This window comes from Theobroma cacao, chromosome 4, assembly GCF_053813885.1.
Source record: "Theobroma cacao isolate CCN51 chromosome 4, ASM5381388v1, whole genome shotgun sequence".
Lineage (NCBI taxonomy): Eukaryota > Viridiplantae > Streptophyta > Magnoliopsida > Malvales > Malvaceae > Theobroma > Theobroma cacao.
Window position 1 is genome coordinate 34,319,032 of NC_142642.1, and position 19,227 is coordinate 34,338,258.

Consider the following 19,227-nt stretch of genomic DNA (forward strand, 5'->3'; position numbering starts at 1 on the left):
GCGGAAAAAAAAAAACATACTAAAAAGCAGAAAGCAAACCAAAACCTAGGGCTACTCTTCTCTCCTCACGGTCGTTTAACTAACAGAGCTTTTCTTCGAAGACACTGCCAAAATTCAACAATGGCAAACTCAATGGCTAGGTCGTTCCTTCAGGTTGCAGCGACGGAGGAGGTTGCTTCTCCTCTCCGAGTTGTCCAGATCGAAGGACTGGTATTCCTCCTTTCCTCTTCTAATCTTTTTTCCTATTTTTCTATCAATTTCTATTTTCTTATCAATAATTTTTATAAAATTTGAAAAATTAGGTGATATTAAAAATAATCAAACACTGCAAGGAGTTTTCACCGGCTCTGGTTACAGGCCAGCTTCTTGGGTTGGATGTTGGCAGTGTCCTTGAAGTTACCAACTGTTTCCCTTTCCCGGTAACTTGGCAAATCTCTTTTAATTTTTAATTTTTATTGTTTTATATATATATTGTTTTCCTTTTTAAATTTGGGTGTATCGTGTTTCAATGGTTGGGGCAGATCCGTGAGGAAGACGAGGAAATTGAAGCTGATGGAGCTAATTATCAGCTTGAGATGATGAGATGTCTAAGAGAGGTTAACGTTGATAACAACACTGTTGGATGGTATGTCTGTCTTTTTTGTATTGCCAAGGACATGCTTTATTATTATTATTTTTTTGGTTTTGTTGGATTGTTACTTTTTTTCATTGCTAACAGTCAGTTCAGTTCATAACCAATTGTGATTCCATTATTGTAGCGTGGACAGTATCTTATTAGTTATAGTTATTCAAATAATTTGAACTTTAATTTATGGTTAAATTATGCACTCATCTACCTTTTATTTTGTGAAGTGAACTTTGCCTTGCATATTTTCAGGTACCAATCTACAATTTTGGGTTCATATCAGACAGTTGAATTAATTGAGACCTTCATGAATTATCAGGTACTGGATTTAAAAGTGCCGCTTCACCTTTGTTACATTTCCTTGCAATATGGTAATTTCTGTAAATCTCTGCATCAATTTTATGTGTCTCCCCCTTCGTGCTTCTGTGGACCCAGCATGAGCGTCGCAGCTAGAATAAAATCTGATTTTAGTGATGTAGACATGCCAGTGCCTGTAAAAAGAACATATGTCTTGCTTTAACTTGAATAGGAGTACAGGAAAATCCTTGTCATTGTTCAGTGGCAGTTTTTTGTGAATCTCCTGAATTGTGTGTAAATGTGTTTGTGGTGATGAACATGATGTTTCTCTTTAAACTATGGATACAAAAGGAAAAAAGAAAAAGAAATAGAAAAGCTCAATGGCCTTTTTTTTTTCAACTTACAACTTTTGTGTTGCTTTCTAAATGGTTTAGATATTGTAACTTGTTATAATACTTGCTTTTTGGTTTTTAAGAAAAAGTATAGAATCAGAATGAGACTTCATGGTTGCCATTAAACATAACTTCAATGCTGAATGAACCTAAAAGTGAGTCAATAATTGAATCTTATGGTTCAGTCCTCAGCATTTTAGCACCTGCCACCCCCCCCTTTTTTTCCTTTTAGATTCGCTTGCAAAGTATAGCTCATGATTTTATTTTTTTTATTGAATTATTTATTTCTATGTTTAATTGTTAATCATTGCAGGAGAATATTAGGAGGTGTGTATGCATTATCTATGATCCTTCGAGGTCCAATCAAGGTGTCTTGGCTCTCAAGGCTTTGAAGCTATCTGATTCTTTCATGGAACTTTACCGAGCTAATAGTTTTACCGGAGAGAAGTATGGTTTCTTTGTGCTGTCAAAATTTCATAAAAGTGAATTTAATGTGATCTCATATCAATGTTTTCTTTTGCTGTTATAGGTTGAGGGAGAAAAACTTGTCATGGGTGGATATTTTTGAGGAAATTCCTGTAAGCTTCTAAGGCTTCTGACTCTTACTGATTTGATGAACTATTGTAATCTATCATAGAGGTTGCATTATCCTTCACTATCATCTTGTGTGAAATAACCACTAGTCTAGTGCTACCTGTGACCATGCTGCTGCAAGTTCAAATAAGTTAACGATCCTCATATCATGAGCAAAGTCACAATGATGTGTGACCGTGTTCTTTCAGTGATGTTGGAATGTGCTGTAATGATATAGAAAGTAACCAAAAAAACCCAGTTTGCTGAAATCCTTTAGGATTTATCATATTTTATCTTACATTATTTGAATTGTCACTGATTTGTCAAATGAATGGATGCTCTTGAAGATTGGGCTGGCCTTATGTTCTCCAAAATCTGTGTTCTTGCACTTCTATCTTCAGAATTTATTAAGTTTTTCACATGTTTCTTGATAGTGGGGTAGTGATTGTTTGGGATTGACTGTTGATTTTTATTTAATTCTGGTTTTTTCTCGAATGAAACAAATGTGGTTCCTGCTTTCATGTTAATGGTAGTGCTGCTATTCTGTGGCAGATCAAAGTTGCAAATTCTGCCCTTATCAGTGCCTTTATGACTGAACTGGAATCTGATACTCCAGTCACACAGGTGAAATATAAAATGTTGATGGCATACTTTTCAGTAGTACTTTGGTAAAAGACTGGGACATTTGCCTTCTTCTAACTGTAGTTTTCTGTTTTAGTGTGATTATGACCGTCTTCAATTGTCAACTACTCCATATATGGAGAGGAATATGGAATTTTTGATTGAATGTATGGATGATTTGTCAATGGAACAACAGAAGGTTTGTGTTCCCCTTTCTCTGATATTTCACTGCCTTCATTAGCTGTTAATTTATGTTTGTAATGTAAATTGCCTTTTTGCAGTTTCAATTTTACTACAGGAGCCTGTCACGTCAACAAGCCCAGCAACAGGCATGGCTTCAGAAAAGAAGGTAGTATACTTAAGCTAACCATGTTATTTAAATAAACTCCATATGCTACGTCATTAGTGAGTTCGCTGGGAAGAGATGTTAAAGGAAAAACCCTTTTGTTTATAATAAAATTAAAAATGTTTTTAAGTGTGTGGTGACCTTGAAATTTCTGAGGCACAAAGTTTTCAAGTGTCGTAGGTTGAAAAGTTAAGTTGATGGCATTATTTGATTGTAGAAGCTTTGCAATATAGCCTGTGGGTTTACTGCCTAAGCATTAAGTGTACTAAGTTTATTGAAATTCCCCTCTCTTCTCCTTTTGGTGGAGTGGTTTTTGTTTTATGAAAAGGCTTTATATTGTGCTTTTGTTTTCTTAATTCACGTAATTATTGTATTTATATGGTTATGCATGTTTGTTCTGTCTTGTATCTGTAGGTCAGAGAACATGGCACGGAAAGCTGTTGGGGAGGAGCCTTTGCCTGAGGAGGACCCCTCAAACCCCATCTTCAAGCCAATTCCTGAGCCATCACGGTTGGAGAGCTTTCTCATAACAAATCAAATTGCTAATTATTGCAACCAAATCAATGGGTATGTTGTCTGTTTTTGATCTTACCTATTATCTTTCCGGATAGCCTGACATCTTAAAATCTTCTGCAAATTGACATTTTGAAATCTATGCAGTCCTAGTTGTACCTTTCAGCCTGTTTTTGTGTTTCACATATAGTGTCTTTCTTTTAGACTTGCATCAATGCTTAGTGTAAGATAATTGAAAAGCTTGCTCCTCTTTGCCTTGACTTCCCCTAATCTATCTCTTTGTAAGGCTTTAGTAATTTGATTGCATTCAATTTGGGCATTGTAACCGATACAATTTTTCCTTGGTTTGTCTTCTGCAACTATCTGGCCTGTTATAAACTTGTAGTTGTATTTACTGGTGATTGCTACTTTAACATGTACTGGTAAAATTTTTATAGACCTGAAAGGAAAACAACAACAACATGTCCTATATGTAATCTAATTCCTTTTGGAGCAAAATATTAAGTATTATTATTAGATTTTTGTTTTGCTAAAAAAGGAAGAGAGAGAGAAGAGGGAAGATATTACAGGTTCTCTGTGGGTATCTACAAGCAGTTAAAAATGTTCAGTTATTTTAATGTCTAAAACAATCAATGGCGTGACATTCTGAAAATTTATCATTGTTGAATAAATTTGCAGGGTTGCCGGGCAGAGCTTCAACAGATTGTATTTAATGAAGTCCTTGCATGATAAATGAAGCAAATCTAGTGATAATTGTTGTATGCATTTTGCTGGTATAGGTGCATTATCTGGACTACAATTACAAGAGAAATTCAATCTTGTGAGGCATATTGGAAGCTGAAATTTTTGCAATGTCTGAGTAGAATGATAATTTATGGGTAGCCTGTAACTTCTTTTCGAAGATGAACAATTAAGACGCTTGGCCTTTTTTTGAGTTTTTTCTCAGTTTAGGAAATTATTTATTTACTTCACCTTTTGCCATGAAAGGATCTATTATGTACTATTATTCGAACCACAAGGAACATGTAGAGCGCCCTTGTCTGCTCATAGGCAGGCAAAGCATCATTACTATAAAATGTCGAATCAATCATGTTAAGAAGTAAGCCTGATAAAGTCATTCATGTTTCAATCAAAGCTTAAGAATCTTTGGTCAAATCATTTACTGCACAAAAGGTGAAATTTGACCAGAAGGAAAACAATTCAGTAATGTTTTAAGTAGAAATGATTGGGTATAATGTTTTAAAAAAATATATGAATTTTATTTAAAAATAATTATTTATTTTATTTTATTACCTTTAATTAAGTTTTTGTCTTAAGTATTATTGTGTCCCAGAATTTTCGAGATAATTGTAACAGATTTCATTGAATATGGAAGAAAAATAAAAACTAGACCTCTGTATAAGATATTTTTCAAATTTATGAATAAAAAATTGATGCAGCAGAAAAAAGGGTAACTGCATTCCCTCATAGACTTAAGGAAATCTAATCAAAGGACGATGTATATATATAGATATAGATAGATAGATAGATAGATAGATAAAGAAAAGGCAGAATTCCAACAACTGATAGCAGAAATCTTGCTAAATAGTAGGAAAGAGCAAGAATTAAGAAATAGTTTTGGACAAGTGTGGAAATAAGTTGGTGGTAAAAGCTAAGAAAAATCATGGGACAAGTTTAGTTCTCAGAATATTTCCATTCTGTGTGGAACTGGGGTCTTGATAACTTGCAGTATTTGCACCACTTCCGCCATGGAAGGCCTACTGGACGGTATCTGAGAGGTGCATACCAGCGCCAATTTGAGCACCGGCAACACTTCATCCTCCGGATAATCACCCATACTCACGTCGACACACTCTAACACATTCCCTTGCTCAAGCAAAACTCTTACGTGGTCGCTTAGTATCACCACATTATCCTCTCCATATTCAACTGGCCTCCTTCCTGTCACAAGCTCCAAGATTAACACCCCAAAACCATATACATCGCATTTCTCATTAACCCTTAAGCTCTGACATGCCAGCTCTGGTGCCACATATCCTAGCGCACTCTGAAACCTGTTGCTGATCACATGCCTTTCGAGCTTCATCAGAAGCCTTGCCAGTCCAAAATCTGAAATCTTTGGATTGCTGTTCTCATCTAGCAGGATGTTACTTGGTTTTATGTTGTAGTGAATTATTGGTGGCCTGAAGGAATGATGCAAGTGAGCAAGTCCCTTAGCTGTCCCAAGAATAATTTTGAACCTGTTGGACCAAGAAAGTGGTGGGGCCGAACCTATTCTTTCATGGAGCTTTGTTTGCAAGTTTCCATTAGGTGCATACTCCGTCACCAGAAGCTGAGACTGAGGAGTCCAGTAGTACCCTTCTAGTGATATCAAATTTGGATGCCTTGCTTTTCCCAACACGCGAACTTCTCGATCAAAGTCGTCTGGATATTGGATTATGTTTGATGTCACAAGCTTTTTGATTGCCACAATTCTTCCTTGAGCACCCAATGGGACCTTGTAAACGGTTCCAAAGACTCCTTCACCGATCTCAGCAGCTTTGTTAAGTAGGACTTCAGGATTGCCAATCCTATCAGGTGATAACTTTGAATCAAACAGAATGAGCTTGCCTGTGGGCAGACTTCCTGATCTCGTAGAGCTTGAGCACATGCTTTCCAGTGCAGTCTCCACAAATGCAAGTCTCCTTCGAGCAGAAACATTTAAGAGGCTTATAATTATCACCCCAGATACAATCAGAATAGCTGCTGAAATTGCAACAATTGCAGAAACACTGAGGAACATGTGACGATGGAATTTTGTCGGAATTGAGGATTCATTTATTTGCCTATGACCACCCATTTGGCTGTTGTAGGCATCTGGATCAAGAACTAAAGGTTTTGGCACGTTCATCTTACATGGTCCCCTCAACAAAGGTGAACAAATTCCCAAATTTCCCTGCAAAGCACTTTGGTCCAAGCTTGGAAATATACCTCCTACAGGAAGCCTGCCTGTGAGTTGGTTGTATGATATATTTACAGCAAGAAGGTTTTGCAACAGTCCAATCTCTTGTGGTATTTCTCCACTTAGCTCATTGAACTCCAGTTTAAGAATCTTAAGCTTGCTTAAATTCGAAATTGTTTTGGGGATGGAACCACTTAGATTGTTGTGAGACAAGCTCCTACAAATAAGATATTACAAACGATATTAGTCCAACAAGGCATGACTTGGATATAATATAGGTGAGAAATCAAAGAAGATGAAAGCAAAAAATCAATGAATATAACTTACAGCATGTAGAGAGATGAACAGTTCCCAATCTCTTCTGGAATTGGCCCAGTCAATGAATTTCCATCCATTTGAAGAATAGCCAAACTTCCAGATTCACATATGTCCCCTGGAACAGCACCGTATAAGGTATTGTTTCGAAGATCCAACACGGTTAGGTTCTGAAATAACCCAAGCTCTGGTGGTATCCTTGACTGAAGATTGTTCCATGATAAATTCAAGTACCTCATGTTGGCAAAAAGACCCATTTCTGCAGGGATACTTCCTTGGAGACTGTTTCTAGAGAGATCTAATTCTTGGAGAGACTCAAATAGTCTACTTGAACCACGTGGAATTGAACCTGTTAACGCATTATTGGAAAAATCTATCTCTTCCAATCCCAGGTCAAACAAACCAGCCGGTAAGCTACCATTGAATCCATTATCCCTTAAGTGGATAGTTGATAACTGGAAGCAGTAACCTAGTGATGTTGGTATATTTCCAGTAAGCCTATTATTTGACAACCTCAAATAATTTAGTGCTTTCAGGTTACCCATTGATGATGGCAGGCTTCCTGTTAAACTGTTGCTGGAGAAGTCCAGGTATGCCAAGTTGCTCATGTTACCAATCCCTTGAGGAAAATCACCAGTGAACATATTGTTTGATAAACTGAAGAAAGACAAGAAATTTAGCCTCTGGAGAGAGTCTGGGAGTGGTCCAGTGAAAAGATTATAGCTCAAATCCAATGTATTTAGATGTGGGCACAATCCAATATCTAGAGGCATTGGTCCTGAGAAGCGGTTATCCTGTAACAGGAGCTCTTTTAAGTTATGCAGGGCGAAGACCCCTTCTGGCACTGTCCCAGAAAATTCATTATGGGATAGATCCAAAGTTCGAAGCCGCTGCATATTATAAATCCCAGAAGCAAAATCTATGTTACCAGAAAAATGGTTTTTAGAGAGATCAAGGGTGTTCAAAGAGAAGCATCTAGCTAGTGTACTAGGAAGTTGCCCTTCAAGTGAATTCTCAGCTAAAGAGAGATATCGAAGTGATGAGCAGGTTTGAAAGAGATCATCAGGGACTGAACCTGAGAGAGAATTCCCGGAAAGATCGAGAAACCTGATTGAATTCATATTGACAAAAGAGCTTGGAATACGTCCTGAGAGACTATTATGACTAAGGTTAAGCCTTTCAAGACTGCCAATAAGACCAATCTCTGGACTAATGCTACCACTAAAATTGTTATGAGAAAGTGATAATACCTTCAAATATTGCAACTTTTGAAGGCCTTTACCAATCTTTCCTGATAAACCCAAGCCATTAAGAGAGACCTCGGAAACTCGACCATTGACAGGATTGCATTGTATGAATCTCCATGAACACGGCGAGTTATCGTCTTCATTCCACGAGTCAAGATAAGAAGAAGGGTCTTTAATGTCTGATTTGAAGACTATCAGGCCAAGAACGTCATCATTAAGTTGAATAGAAGCATCATCATTTCCCATGCAGCCATGAAGCACAGCCATGGACAGAAGCAAGAAAACCACCAGCTGGCGAAATCCCATCACCACCATCTTTCTCATCTCTATCTTGACCCAGGAAGCTATCAATGGCAAGACCACGAAAGCATCATAGTTTCACTAAAGAAATGCAGGGCTGTCAGTGATATAACTGCACTCACGAGAGTTTTTTTTGAGATAAAAGGGTCAGTCTGGTCTGGTATACCAGTCCTTGGTAGAAAGCTAATTAAGCCAGGATGGGGAAAACGAGAAAACGGTGAATCGAAGGGGAACTGAAAAAGTGAAAACAGGAGCATCAACGAGGACCAAGGTGAGAATGTTTAGTGGGACTGTGAAGTGATGAGACAAACAAAACAATTGGTCCAACATTGGCATCTCTGACATATTCCCAACGCATACCAAGGCCCTTTTTTTCTCTTGTCTGGAAGCTTAATCCCGCTCATCGTCTTCGCTGTGACCCAATCTGTCGCTTCTTCCTTGCCCCTCGTGCCTCACCTTTCCATATCTGAATTGTCAATGATTATTTTTACTATGTGTGTTACTATTTTCCACACCAAACGTAATAGCAACCACTAACATAATGGGTAACGCACAAGTCTGTTGTATACGGAAGAACCTTTGGGGGAAAATGACTTGCTTTGGGGTCCCCTTCACATTTTTGGCATAGAATAACTTTACACTGAGTTTCAAATTTAAAATTTTAATTTAATTTTTGTTATTATATATAAGTCGAGATAAATAAATTGTTCGACCCTTCCAGGTCACGGAAAATGCGAAGAATTCCCATTAAATCTTTGAAATTGACAACCAAGATTGTCGAAATCTACGGATTTAACTAATTTATTATTAGTCATTCAAAAATTTTTATCTTACCTTACTATTTGAGTAAATTCAATTGATTTTTATCACCTCGTATGGAATATTTACAACTTGGGCAAAGTTAACCAAAACCATGTCGTATTTGGGAGAATATATATATATATATATATATATATATATATAAGGCTTTGACTTACCATTTTCCTCCACTCATACTTAAAACAAAATAGGCTAAGTTAAGTTTAATTTTCTATTTTCAAGAAAAAATAAAAAGCTAAGTGGAGAGGCTAATCCTGAGATTTATTTTATTATCAATTAATTATATCTATCTACTTTCAAGTTAATCATATACATATATATTTTTGAATGGTAGTATATTTATTGATATAAGCTTAGTATATAATGCCACATTTTCTTTAAAAATATTCCTGTCATTAATATTGAATTTTCTTATAATCACTAATTAACTATTAAACATTTAAATTTCGTTTGTCATTAAAATTACATAATCAATTTTTAACAAATTTTTACTTAAAATAAATATAATGTGCACAAATAATACCTTTCATGTGTTTTTTAAATGATTCTTGGCTGCTAAGTTAATTTATAATATTGTAGAAAGACTATTTCTGCAACAATTTTAACGTCATTTTGCAAAAAAAAAAAAAAAAGGTATCATATACATAATATAAGGATAAATAATAAAACGATAAGGAGGCATATTAATCATGTTAATTAGAATCATTGCAGAAATATCGTTAATGATTTTGCTGTCCCTTGAGTAACATGGTCGGTGATTGTTGTCTATATATATTAATAAAACAGAAGCCTTAAAAAAAGTACAGGACTTAATCAATTTTCTTAAATTTTTTAGCTGGAAAAATTTCTTAACATATATATATATATATTATGTAAAAATTACTAATACTACATTTTATATATTTGAGAATTGTTTAACCAGTGAAAGAGAGTTTGATGTGTTCAAATCCATAATTAACTTGTTAAAAATTGAGATGAAGGTAAAATGCTTAATTTTTCTTATTCAACATTAATTGGTATGGAATTGAGAATGTAATTAAGAGAGTTTGATCCGGATCAAGTATCATGTCAAGTGCTTCAAAAAATAATAATCAGGTTGTTTCAATTCTACTTCAAGCGAGTTGAGAAATTTTGAAAAATTTATAAATGTGAGTGTTATATATCTTATTAAATTAACATTTTGAGATATAATAATAATTTTGTGACAAAATCGTATTAAAACAGATTTAACTTAAAATTGACTCACGTCAAACACCTCTAAAAGAGAGAGACAGGATGGATGACGGTGACGAAGACACTGCTATATTGAGTGACAGAAAATATTAAAATGTTTTTAAAAAAGTAAAGTAATTTATAAACATGGATGCTGTCCTCCTCGTGATTAGATTTAGACTAATTTGAACTTCCATAACAAAATTTAAGACTATGTTTAAAATTTGTCTTAAATTTGAAAGTTATGGTGAATCACGGACTCAATTTCTTGAAAATACAAACAAAACCAGAATGTTCAACGTTGTGCAACCGCCTCTTTTTTCCCTCCAACACATTGCCTTGACTCTGCAAGAACCCCCGAGTAAATCGATCTCAGTGGAGCTGTATTTTTTTTTTTTTTAGAAAAAGAAACCAGAACTGGATTTCGCAAAATGACAAATGAAGCTACTTCAGCTTAATTTAAACTTGATTATCTCAATTTAATAACATCTAATCACATTAAACCGGATTCACTTGGATACTTCAAAAAAACTTACTAGGAGCTTACCAGTGGCTTAATTTAAAAATGGATTAAGCAACCCTAAACAGAGTAGCGGTAAATAATTTTGACTTCTAGTCCAGTCTAGTCCAGCATCAAAAATAAAATAAAAAGGGGAATTGGAGCGGTGCGGGGGTCCAACGCAACGTGCGCGGTGCTCACAAGATCCAAACCAGGGTCACGGGTTGCGTCGGCGTTAGCCTTTTTCTAGCCATGGGATGTGGGCACTGGGGCCCCTTCCAGTTCCCCTACCTTTTTCTCTCCTTGGCCCCTCACCGCCTCCGCAACAATTCCATTTGCCTTGCATTTCTGGACTTTCCTTTGTCTCTTTCATCCTTTAGATAATACCGCTAGTAGGGAAAAAGTGACACTTGGAAAGTTTATTAGTAAGTTTGGGAAGAAGAAGACAACTTTTTTCTCTTGTTGGAAAATTCAGATAAAGCCCCCATTCACATACGCTTTTTGGCATTCAAGGGTTAAATTATGTTTTTCCTCTTTTCAACCATCAATTATATGAAGCCAAAAAGCAAAGGAAAAAAAAAACCCATCAATTATATAACATTAACAAACAGTTTGGTTCAATTAATTTGTTATTGAATCTTTTTGGAGAACATTTAATTTGCTTTTTTTTTTTTGTTGGATGAATGGGCTGTGGTCCAATGCCATTAAAACTGTACCTTGGGACCAGCTGGCTTGACCTGGTGACCATTGTAGCCTCCTTAGGAAGGTGAGTCCTTGCAAGTTGAGGTACGGATCCTCTCTATTTTTGTCTTCCTTAAGCTTTTATAATCCAGCCAAATAGAAAAAAGGAAAAGGGTATTGATGCTATTAATCAATCAATTCAAGCATGCATGAGAAAATATCAAAAGATTAATTGGATTTTACTTGGAAAAATCAAATCAGCTCACGGGTGATATCTCGATGTTCCAACCAATGATGCAAGGTTTTTGGGAGATTAATCAAATCAAATCTACTTCTTTAAGATTTAAATTCAATTCATGCACAAAACCAAAGCAATAAACAAAAGACCCATCCTTCCTTGGGAGCAACAGGAGAATAAGAACATTAGTCAGCCAATACAGTGAGATTGGGTACCCACCTGTCTGTTCTAACTTGAAAAACCTTTTCATGTAATGTAGTGTAATCTCATTTTGATCTCGAATCTCTTTAATTATTATATATTGAGGGTCTAAACTTTTCAGTTACAACCCTAATTCATCTATTAGAAACTATTAAGCATTACATGTAATGTCCCACGTTACAACCGGACCAAGTGGACATCCTATCAACCCCATCTCCACGTCTTTAATTCTTTTTGAAGTTCCATCTTTCATTGTCAGGTTGTAAGCTGAATGAATCTTCTTCTTCTTCCTACAACTTTATAGACAAATCAACCATGAAAATCATTGTTGTCCAATAATCTTTATCATAAACCCATCATCGGTTGGGTTCACCAAAATCTCCATCACAATATTTAACAACCAACTCGTCCCAATTTTACCAAATCCAAAAGAAATTGCCACATGCATAAGCCTTACTGATACCCCACCTAGACCTAGAACACCTAATGCACATAGGAAATTTTCTTGCGGTACTCCTTGAATCATTTATTAGCAATCGCCTTCTGTTTTTGAACTTGTGGAACAAGAACTAAATTTGACAAAAGAGGTACCAACCGTTATAAAGGCTTTTGGAAGTCTCAAGTAGTGGGCTTTGAACTTGTTTTCCATCACAGAGGCCAGCACGTGCCTCCCTCGTGCTACCTTAGCTAGAAGAAGTATGGATATAAACTTATTGTCGTAAGACATTTCATTTCAAGGATAATATTTGTCCTGTACATGCTCCTAGCAAAGTTATAACAAAAGGATACAATTATTCTACTGTCATATTTGATCTTCACTCAAATCAGCCTACATAACAAAAGAGAATACAAAATGGGTGCAAAAACTACAGCAGCACGCAGCACACTCATTCAGGAGGAATCATTAACATAATCACAAGTATGAATCTAAGTAGCCGTAAGTGTGTCTTTTGTTATACTGCAGCAAACTAGCATAAGTCCTGTCCCATATTCCTATATACAGAGACTCATCATCTGGACTTAGAGATACCCCAGAAATCTCACCGAAAAAGTCTATCTCTTGTCTTTTCCGGTAATCGGCCCCTGTACTATACACATGAACAAAATCTGCCGGTTCAGCAACCACCATGAATTGGCCATCAGATGAAAAGCGGATTGACCGTACAGCACCCAAGTTTCCTTTAAGAGTTACAACTGGCAATGAGAGGTTTCTTATGTCCCACACTCGGCAGGTCTTATCCTGATTTCCTGTGGCAAATAAGCGTCCATCCGGATGCCATGCAGATGCAAAGGAGTAGTCTAGATGACCTACCACCGCGGCCACAGTCTGAGACCACAGAAAATGTGTTTCAGTTTGAAATAGCTCACTAATTCTTACTTTTCTACATTAGAAAGATAGCACAGTTTTAAGTGTTTAAAATTCAATACTCTGACCATCCACACAAATCATTGGTTAAAGCTTTGACCAAGAAAGTAGTAAAGAACAAGCACATGCAATGGTGCTTGCACCTGGTTTTGTGCAGGACCTTTCATTTTTTCTCAAATGCACAAATGGAACAAATGATTATTACTAATGTCAGAAAAACTACCAATGGCAACTTGGCACGTGACACTTGTAAAGAAAGAAAAGTAGGTTAAAACAGACATGCACAGACACTAAGATCAAAGTATGTTTATTGCTGTAAGATTAGTAATTTATTTGCTCTTTATGGTAGGCTCGCCATTTTGTCTTCGGCCTTCTCCAAATTTAAATGATTCAAATGAAGAAAAGGGCCATTCCAATACTAAAATGGGGGAGCACAGTGCATGACAGTCACATACATAACCTCAGCCCTGCTTTCAGGGAAGGCTATTTCCCTAATTTGAACCCATAACTCATTAGGACCTTACTGTTGCACCAAGGCTCATATGCACAGTTCCAATATCATCTAGAAAATTATTTTTGTACCTTTCCATTTTGCGAATCAACAAGCAACCCATCCAAGTGATCTCCAACAACAGTAATAAGCCTTCGATCGGGGCTCACTGATGTATGCTGCATCACAATAAACAAGCTTAGTCATGCAAATAAAAATTAAGGTAAGTCATTAATACATACTTAAAAAATTTAGGTTTGCTTTTTTTATTATGGAGCAACAATTTCTATTGCCTTTGATGTGCAGACTCCACAAATCAATTAAACCATTTATCTCCATTATGTGAAAATATCATTTACTTCAATAACCACAAGACTACACTTAGATCTTTGCCGCTTTAAAAGAGCACTGAAATATATGAATATACGATAGAATATGAGAGGTTAAGAAAGAAGAACTGAAGGGCTCACATTTACTGGCCAGGGAAAACGAAAATGATTCAGAAGTTGGTATCTCTCTGTATCATATTCTCTCATGCTGCAGTCGTTATTGGAGGCCATAAAATTAATTCCACCCCTGCAAAACAGCTTCAAATTTCAATCTGTATTTTATTCAATATATTGTGTCCAGTCAAACAGCCAATCAGCAAATATCATGTTACCTCAAGCTATCATATATCTCAATAGCGTTTGTAATTGCATTATCATCAAAGGTTGTCCGTGTACAAAAGCTTACTCCTTTTCTGTCCAAATGCTGCATTAACAATAATTAAAATTGAACAACATCAACAAAAGAAAAGGGAAAAAGCAAACCAAGTATGCCAAAAGTATTTTTTTTGCATGACGATCCATGTCACTCTTTCTAGAAACCAGCCAACATTTATCAAGGATTTTCTAGAATTCATTTTCTTGAATTCTATCAGAACTCAAAATTAAAATTAAAGAACATTTAAAAGGTTACTAGAAATGTAATACATCCCAGGTTATGTTATGGGTACAGAGATGGGGATGCAGTACTTGAATATTTTAGGATATGACACATTTCATGATACAAAAGGGGTACGCTTGGCGGGTTGACATTTTAAACAAATCATGGTAAAACTTACAGCATCATTCAGATTGTAGTTACTTTGGCAAGTGTAAAATTACATATGCTAATGGATATACCTTCAAGAGCATAACTTTCAACTGATGAATAATTTCTTTAAGACTTTATACTTTAGAAAATGAAGGCATTTGGTACTAGGTTTAATTGCCTGGACATGAAGAAGTTATCTCAGCCCAATGAGTAACAAAATGAACTAAACTCACTTGGCCAAATATGAGCAAATCCCAAAAACCAATAACAGTATAACACAATAACACAAAAACTCCCTCCGTGTCTCTCTCTCTCTCTCTCTCTCTCTCTAGACACACACACCCACACATACACAAACACACATGCACATGCATTCTCATGCACATACACACTAGATGCTGTACAAACACAAACACCCTCTTCTCCTCATCATAACAAACGAAAAGATCCTACAGAAGAGATAGTTGACGGCACACACTCTCTCCCAATTTAGTAAAATGACTATCCAAATGTTTATCATTTCTTGCACAGGTTTGCAAGATGATTAAGACACTAACTATGAACAATATGCAGTTCCTCCAAAGTTATTTTGGACTAATCACGTATAACAAGTCATCATATAACTGATAGAAGATCAGATGAATCCTAGATGGTGTTCAAATTAGTTTGAGCATATACACAAATAGTAAGGGTTTCAAAGTCATCTCAGATACTGTCACTAGCTTACTTAATTTAGAGAGGAAAACTTGCTGGGGTTATTCTGATTCTATCCCTGAAGAACAAGCAATATCCTCTGAATTTCTAACAAGGCTTAGGTTAAAACCAGGTCTCATACACTTCTAGGGGCATATTCCCCAATAGCCAATGAATTTAAAAAACCCAACCATCAATCAAAAAATTAGCATTTCTATATCATAAACAGCAGATCCAAAAGAAACCAATATTAGCAAAAAAATAGGAGAATGCTGCAAATATTAACTTACCTTAATAGTAAGCTCTCCCTGGAAGCCTCCTGCAACCATAAAATTGTCCTTGACAGCAAGCGTACTTATTTGAGTTTGTGTAAAACCTTCTAATAGACTTCCCGGATGTTTCTAGTTATAAGGCAATAGAAGTTAGCAGATATAAATAGACTAAAATTACTTCAACAATTAACTATCCTCAAAATCAATCATGCTGAAAAGGAAAAGTTATAAAGCAGTAAGGCTAATAAGTACAACTGTAATACCTCGGTAGGTGCTACATGCCCCGAAAAATTAAGGATCTCAGACAGATTGCATGACAATGATGACCAATGCATAACTGAATAGTTGGACATGAGGTAAACATCATGCTTTGAAGTAGCCCAAACCAAGTTTCTAAGCTGCAAATTTGTTCGACAACAGGTTATTTAAGCTCAAACAACAAGTGTCTAGATACAATTTCAACAACAAATAAATGCTCCTTCAAACTAGAGATGCCACAAATATATCATAACACAATAATAAGATTCTATGACTGAATTTCAATACAAAGAGAAAATGAGTATTTTGCTCAAAAATCATATGTTTTAATAAGCCTTCAGAAACAGAATATAGCACAAGAGACACATCTCCAAACTAAGAGATATCAGAAATATATCATAACACAATAACAGGATTTTATTACTGAAACTTAGATGTTAGAAAAAAAATGAACTTGGGCATTTTCTGTCGACAATAAAAGAGAATCTCACAAAGGATATGGGATAAGCAATGTGATATATTACAATTTAAAAGATACTTTTTAGTGATATCTGAGAGATTAAGACTATTAAACAATATGACATATCAAATGAAGGGTATAGGTTGTTAGTGCCACCTAAAACATCAACAGCAACTCTGTTTAGGTCAGCCAGCAAAAACATTTCAGATCAAAATCATTTAAACAAAAATCCAAGGGTATTAGAGTTTTTGTTGAACGTGATGTTGGAATATGGTTGTTGAACATGATGTGGGAATATGGTTTGAGAGTGTTAATAAATATACCAATGAACAACCATGTGAACAGCAAGAAATTTGTTTAAATGGATGGGATTTTGGTGATTATATTAGAACTGAATGGATTTTAACTGCAGATTAATAAAAAAAACAATAATCCTAACTTGATATCAGTGGCCTTATACATCACACCTAATGTTGAATGTGGACACTACCACCTAAAAGAGTTAATTGCTGGAAAGTTTCACAGATAAATAGAAAGTGAGTGCACATACTAATGGTCTTTAGTATTCTCATCATATATAAACTTAGTCTTCAACTCCCTTAAAATATGCACCAACTGCCGAACAAGATCAGAATACTATTAAACAAACCCAAAATGCCTCTTAATTTCTAACATAAGGATCACTAAATAAATTCGGCAACTTACCAAGTTGAAAGACTAAGAATCAATACAAACAACTAAAGCCATTGTTAGGTCAATATTAGCAACTTTAAACTTATCCCTAATCAGAAAAGCAAACCTTAAAAATTAAATAAAATCATCACTTAGAAGTTTGATCAGTATTTAAAACAGACATATGCATACATGCATCTATGTGTGTGCACGTGCAGATTGATAAACACACACACACACACACCCACCCACCCAACTAAGCCTTTGATCTCAAAGTAGTAGTTGTTGGCTACAAGAATCCTTCTACCAAACTAAGTATGGATAAATGAATGCATGTATGGGTCCGCTGCTACCACAGTAATTTTTATGTGTTCCTACTTGTCTACTGAATTTCAATAATCAAAATACATATTAAATTTCTAAAAAAATCCAGGAATGTCTTCCAGTGTTCTTACAGGGAAATTATTACCGTGTACAATGGCAAAAATACCATGGGTCGCAGGGAGAAAGAAAGAGACCTCAAACTAAATGAAACGACATGGACACGCACAAGCACGGACACACACACAAAGATGTAGGTTCAAAAGTGTAAATATCACCAATCAACCCCATAAATGAGATACGACACTAATGGATACCGTGTTTGAAACAAAAGAAGAAAATCAAGTATCTTTATAATTGCCTGTGCACAAAACTGAACCAAGTAAAGTGATAAGGGAGGCAGTCTTTATTATATATATTATAGCTATTTCACTACTTAAAAGAAAAAAAAAAATAAATTCAACAACAACATTGTTTGACACCAAAATCAACATCATCTAAAAGTAAATATAAATGAAAGTAGAAAAAGAAATAAAACACTTTCTGAATTCCAAACCTGAAAATGGAGGATTGTGGGCTTAACCAATCTAGTGTTGTGGAAGAATTCATAGTAGTTCCCACCCTTTTCCATCTGCTTGCATTCCTGAACGACAAATACCAATTACCATTAAGTTTAACACACTATCCTCCTAGAGAAAAACTAGTTCATTTTTGAGATGGTAGGAGAAGGAACAAACCTTGTCGACAGCTTCACCAGAGGATGGGATATTCTCATAATTTTTATACTGTTCAAGCCTCGTTAATCTATATTTTTCCCTAGTTATGTTCAATCTTTCCCATGGAATCCCCTGAATGTCTTTCCCCTTCCGCGCTTGTGCAGAAGATGTATCAGTCACCTTGGTCAGCTGCTCAAATTATAATTAGAAAGTAATGAATATCCATCATTCAATTTAAAATGAATTAAAGGGAACAAAAAAAATTAAAAAAGAAAAAAGAAGAAAAGGAAAAACAAACCATGTCGTATTCATCAGCATCCATGTCTCCACCACCTCGACCGTAGTTATCTTCATCCATGTCATCAACGAAATCTTCAGCCATGTAATAGAAATCCTCCACTTGCGGATAGGACATGCTATATTTGCATCCAACTGCAAAATTATCCAATTATCACATGCCTTCTTTTCTTATCCTTTCCTTTTGACAAAAATTAAAAAATATTTTGGAACCCTAAAGAGATATTTACTAATTGAAGCAAAAGGGTATTCCTAAAATTCACAAAAAGAAACTTATTTCCAAACAAAAAAGACAAACTGAAACGTTACGTATCTTTTCTCTTACTCATCCCAAAACAAACAAAAACTAAACCAAGTTGAATCCCTAGAAGGAAATGGAATTTGGAGCAAAAGGGTATTCCCGGAATTCAAAAAAGAAACTTATTTGCAGACAAACCGACTCAACAAAAACCGTAAATCATGATAAAAATCTTATCCAACATAAAAGTCCGACATGAGAAAGAAATAATCAAAAAAAAGAAACCCAGAATCCTTAAAACCCCATCAACAAAGAGGAACATATTATTTACAGATACATCTATTCTTCTACACAAAAAATAAAAAAAAAGAAAGGAGAGAGATAGAAATTCTTACATGAATGAAATTTGGTCTAGTGGTTGGGGGAGGGGCTTTAGCCTTTAAGTGGTTTATTGATAAATTCCTTTCTGTTTAATACATTCAGATATATTTAGATGAGATGAGACTTGAGAGTGGATTTTATTTTATTTTATTATAATTTACTTTCC

At 35.4% G+C, this 19,227-nt stretch overlaps 3 protein-coding genes across 3 annotated transcripts; 1 reads left to right on the forward strand and 2 right to left on the reverse strand.

The window, feature by feature from the left end:
- On the forward strand, nt 1–4,470 carry TIF3H1 (translation initiation factor 3 subunit H1). Its single transcript, XM_007034026.3, has 11 exons — nt 1–210; nt 303–419; nt 522–625; nt 878–944; nt 1,628–1,761; nt 1,844–1,892; nt 2,440–2,511; nt 2,606–2,707; nt 2,790–2,857; nt 3,269–3,421; nt 4,046–4,470. Exons 1-11 carry the CDS (start codon nt 121–123, stop codon nt 4,101–4,103), a joined length of 1,014 nt encoding a protein of 337 aa, XP_007034088.1. The 5' UTR covers nt 1–120; the 3' UTR covers nt 4,104–4,470.
- Nucleotides 4,471–4,930: 460 nt separating this feature from the next.
- LOC18602560 (Leucine-rich receptor-like protein kinase family protein) lies at nt 4,931–8,633 on the reverse strand. Its single transcript, XM_018119238.2, has 2 exons — nt 6,636–8,633; nt 4,931–6,525 (listed from the first exon to the last, which is right to left on the reverse strand). Exons 1-2 carry the CDS (start codon nt 8,192–8,194, stop codon nt 5,049–5,051), a joined length of 3,036 nt encoding a protein of 1,011 aa, XP_017974727.1. The 5' UTR covers nt 8,195–8,633; the 3' UTR covers nt 4,931–5,048.
- A 3,886-nt stretch (nt 8,634–12,519) lies between these two features.
- LOC18602561 (putative WD repeat-containing protein C2A9.03) lies at nt 12,520–19,216 on the reverse strand. Its single transcript, XM_007034030.3, has 10 exons — nt 19,076–19,216; nt 18,444–18,577; nt 18,167–18,334; nt 17,986–18,072; nt 15,982–16,116; nt 15,737–15,847; nt 14,338–14,429; nt 14,147–14,252; nt 13,769–13,855; nt 12,520–13,147 (listed from the first exon to the last, which is right to left on the reverse strand). The coding sequence occupies exons 2-10, from the start codon at nt 18,558–18,560 to the stop codon at nt 12,734–12,736; spliced, it is 1,317 nt and encodes a 438-aa protein (XP_007034092.2). The 5' UTR covers nt 18,561–18,577; nt 19,076–19,216; the 3' UTR covers nt 12,520–12,733.
- Between the last annotated feature and the right edge of the window lie 11 nt (nt 19,217–19,227).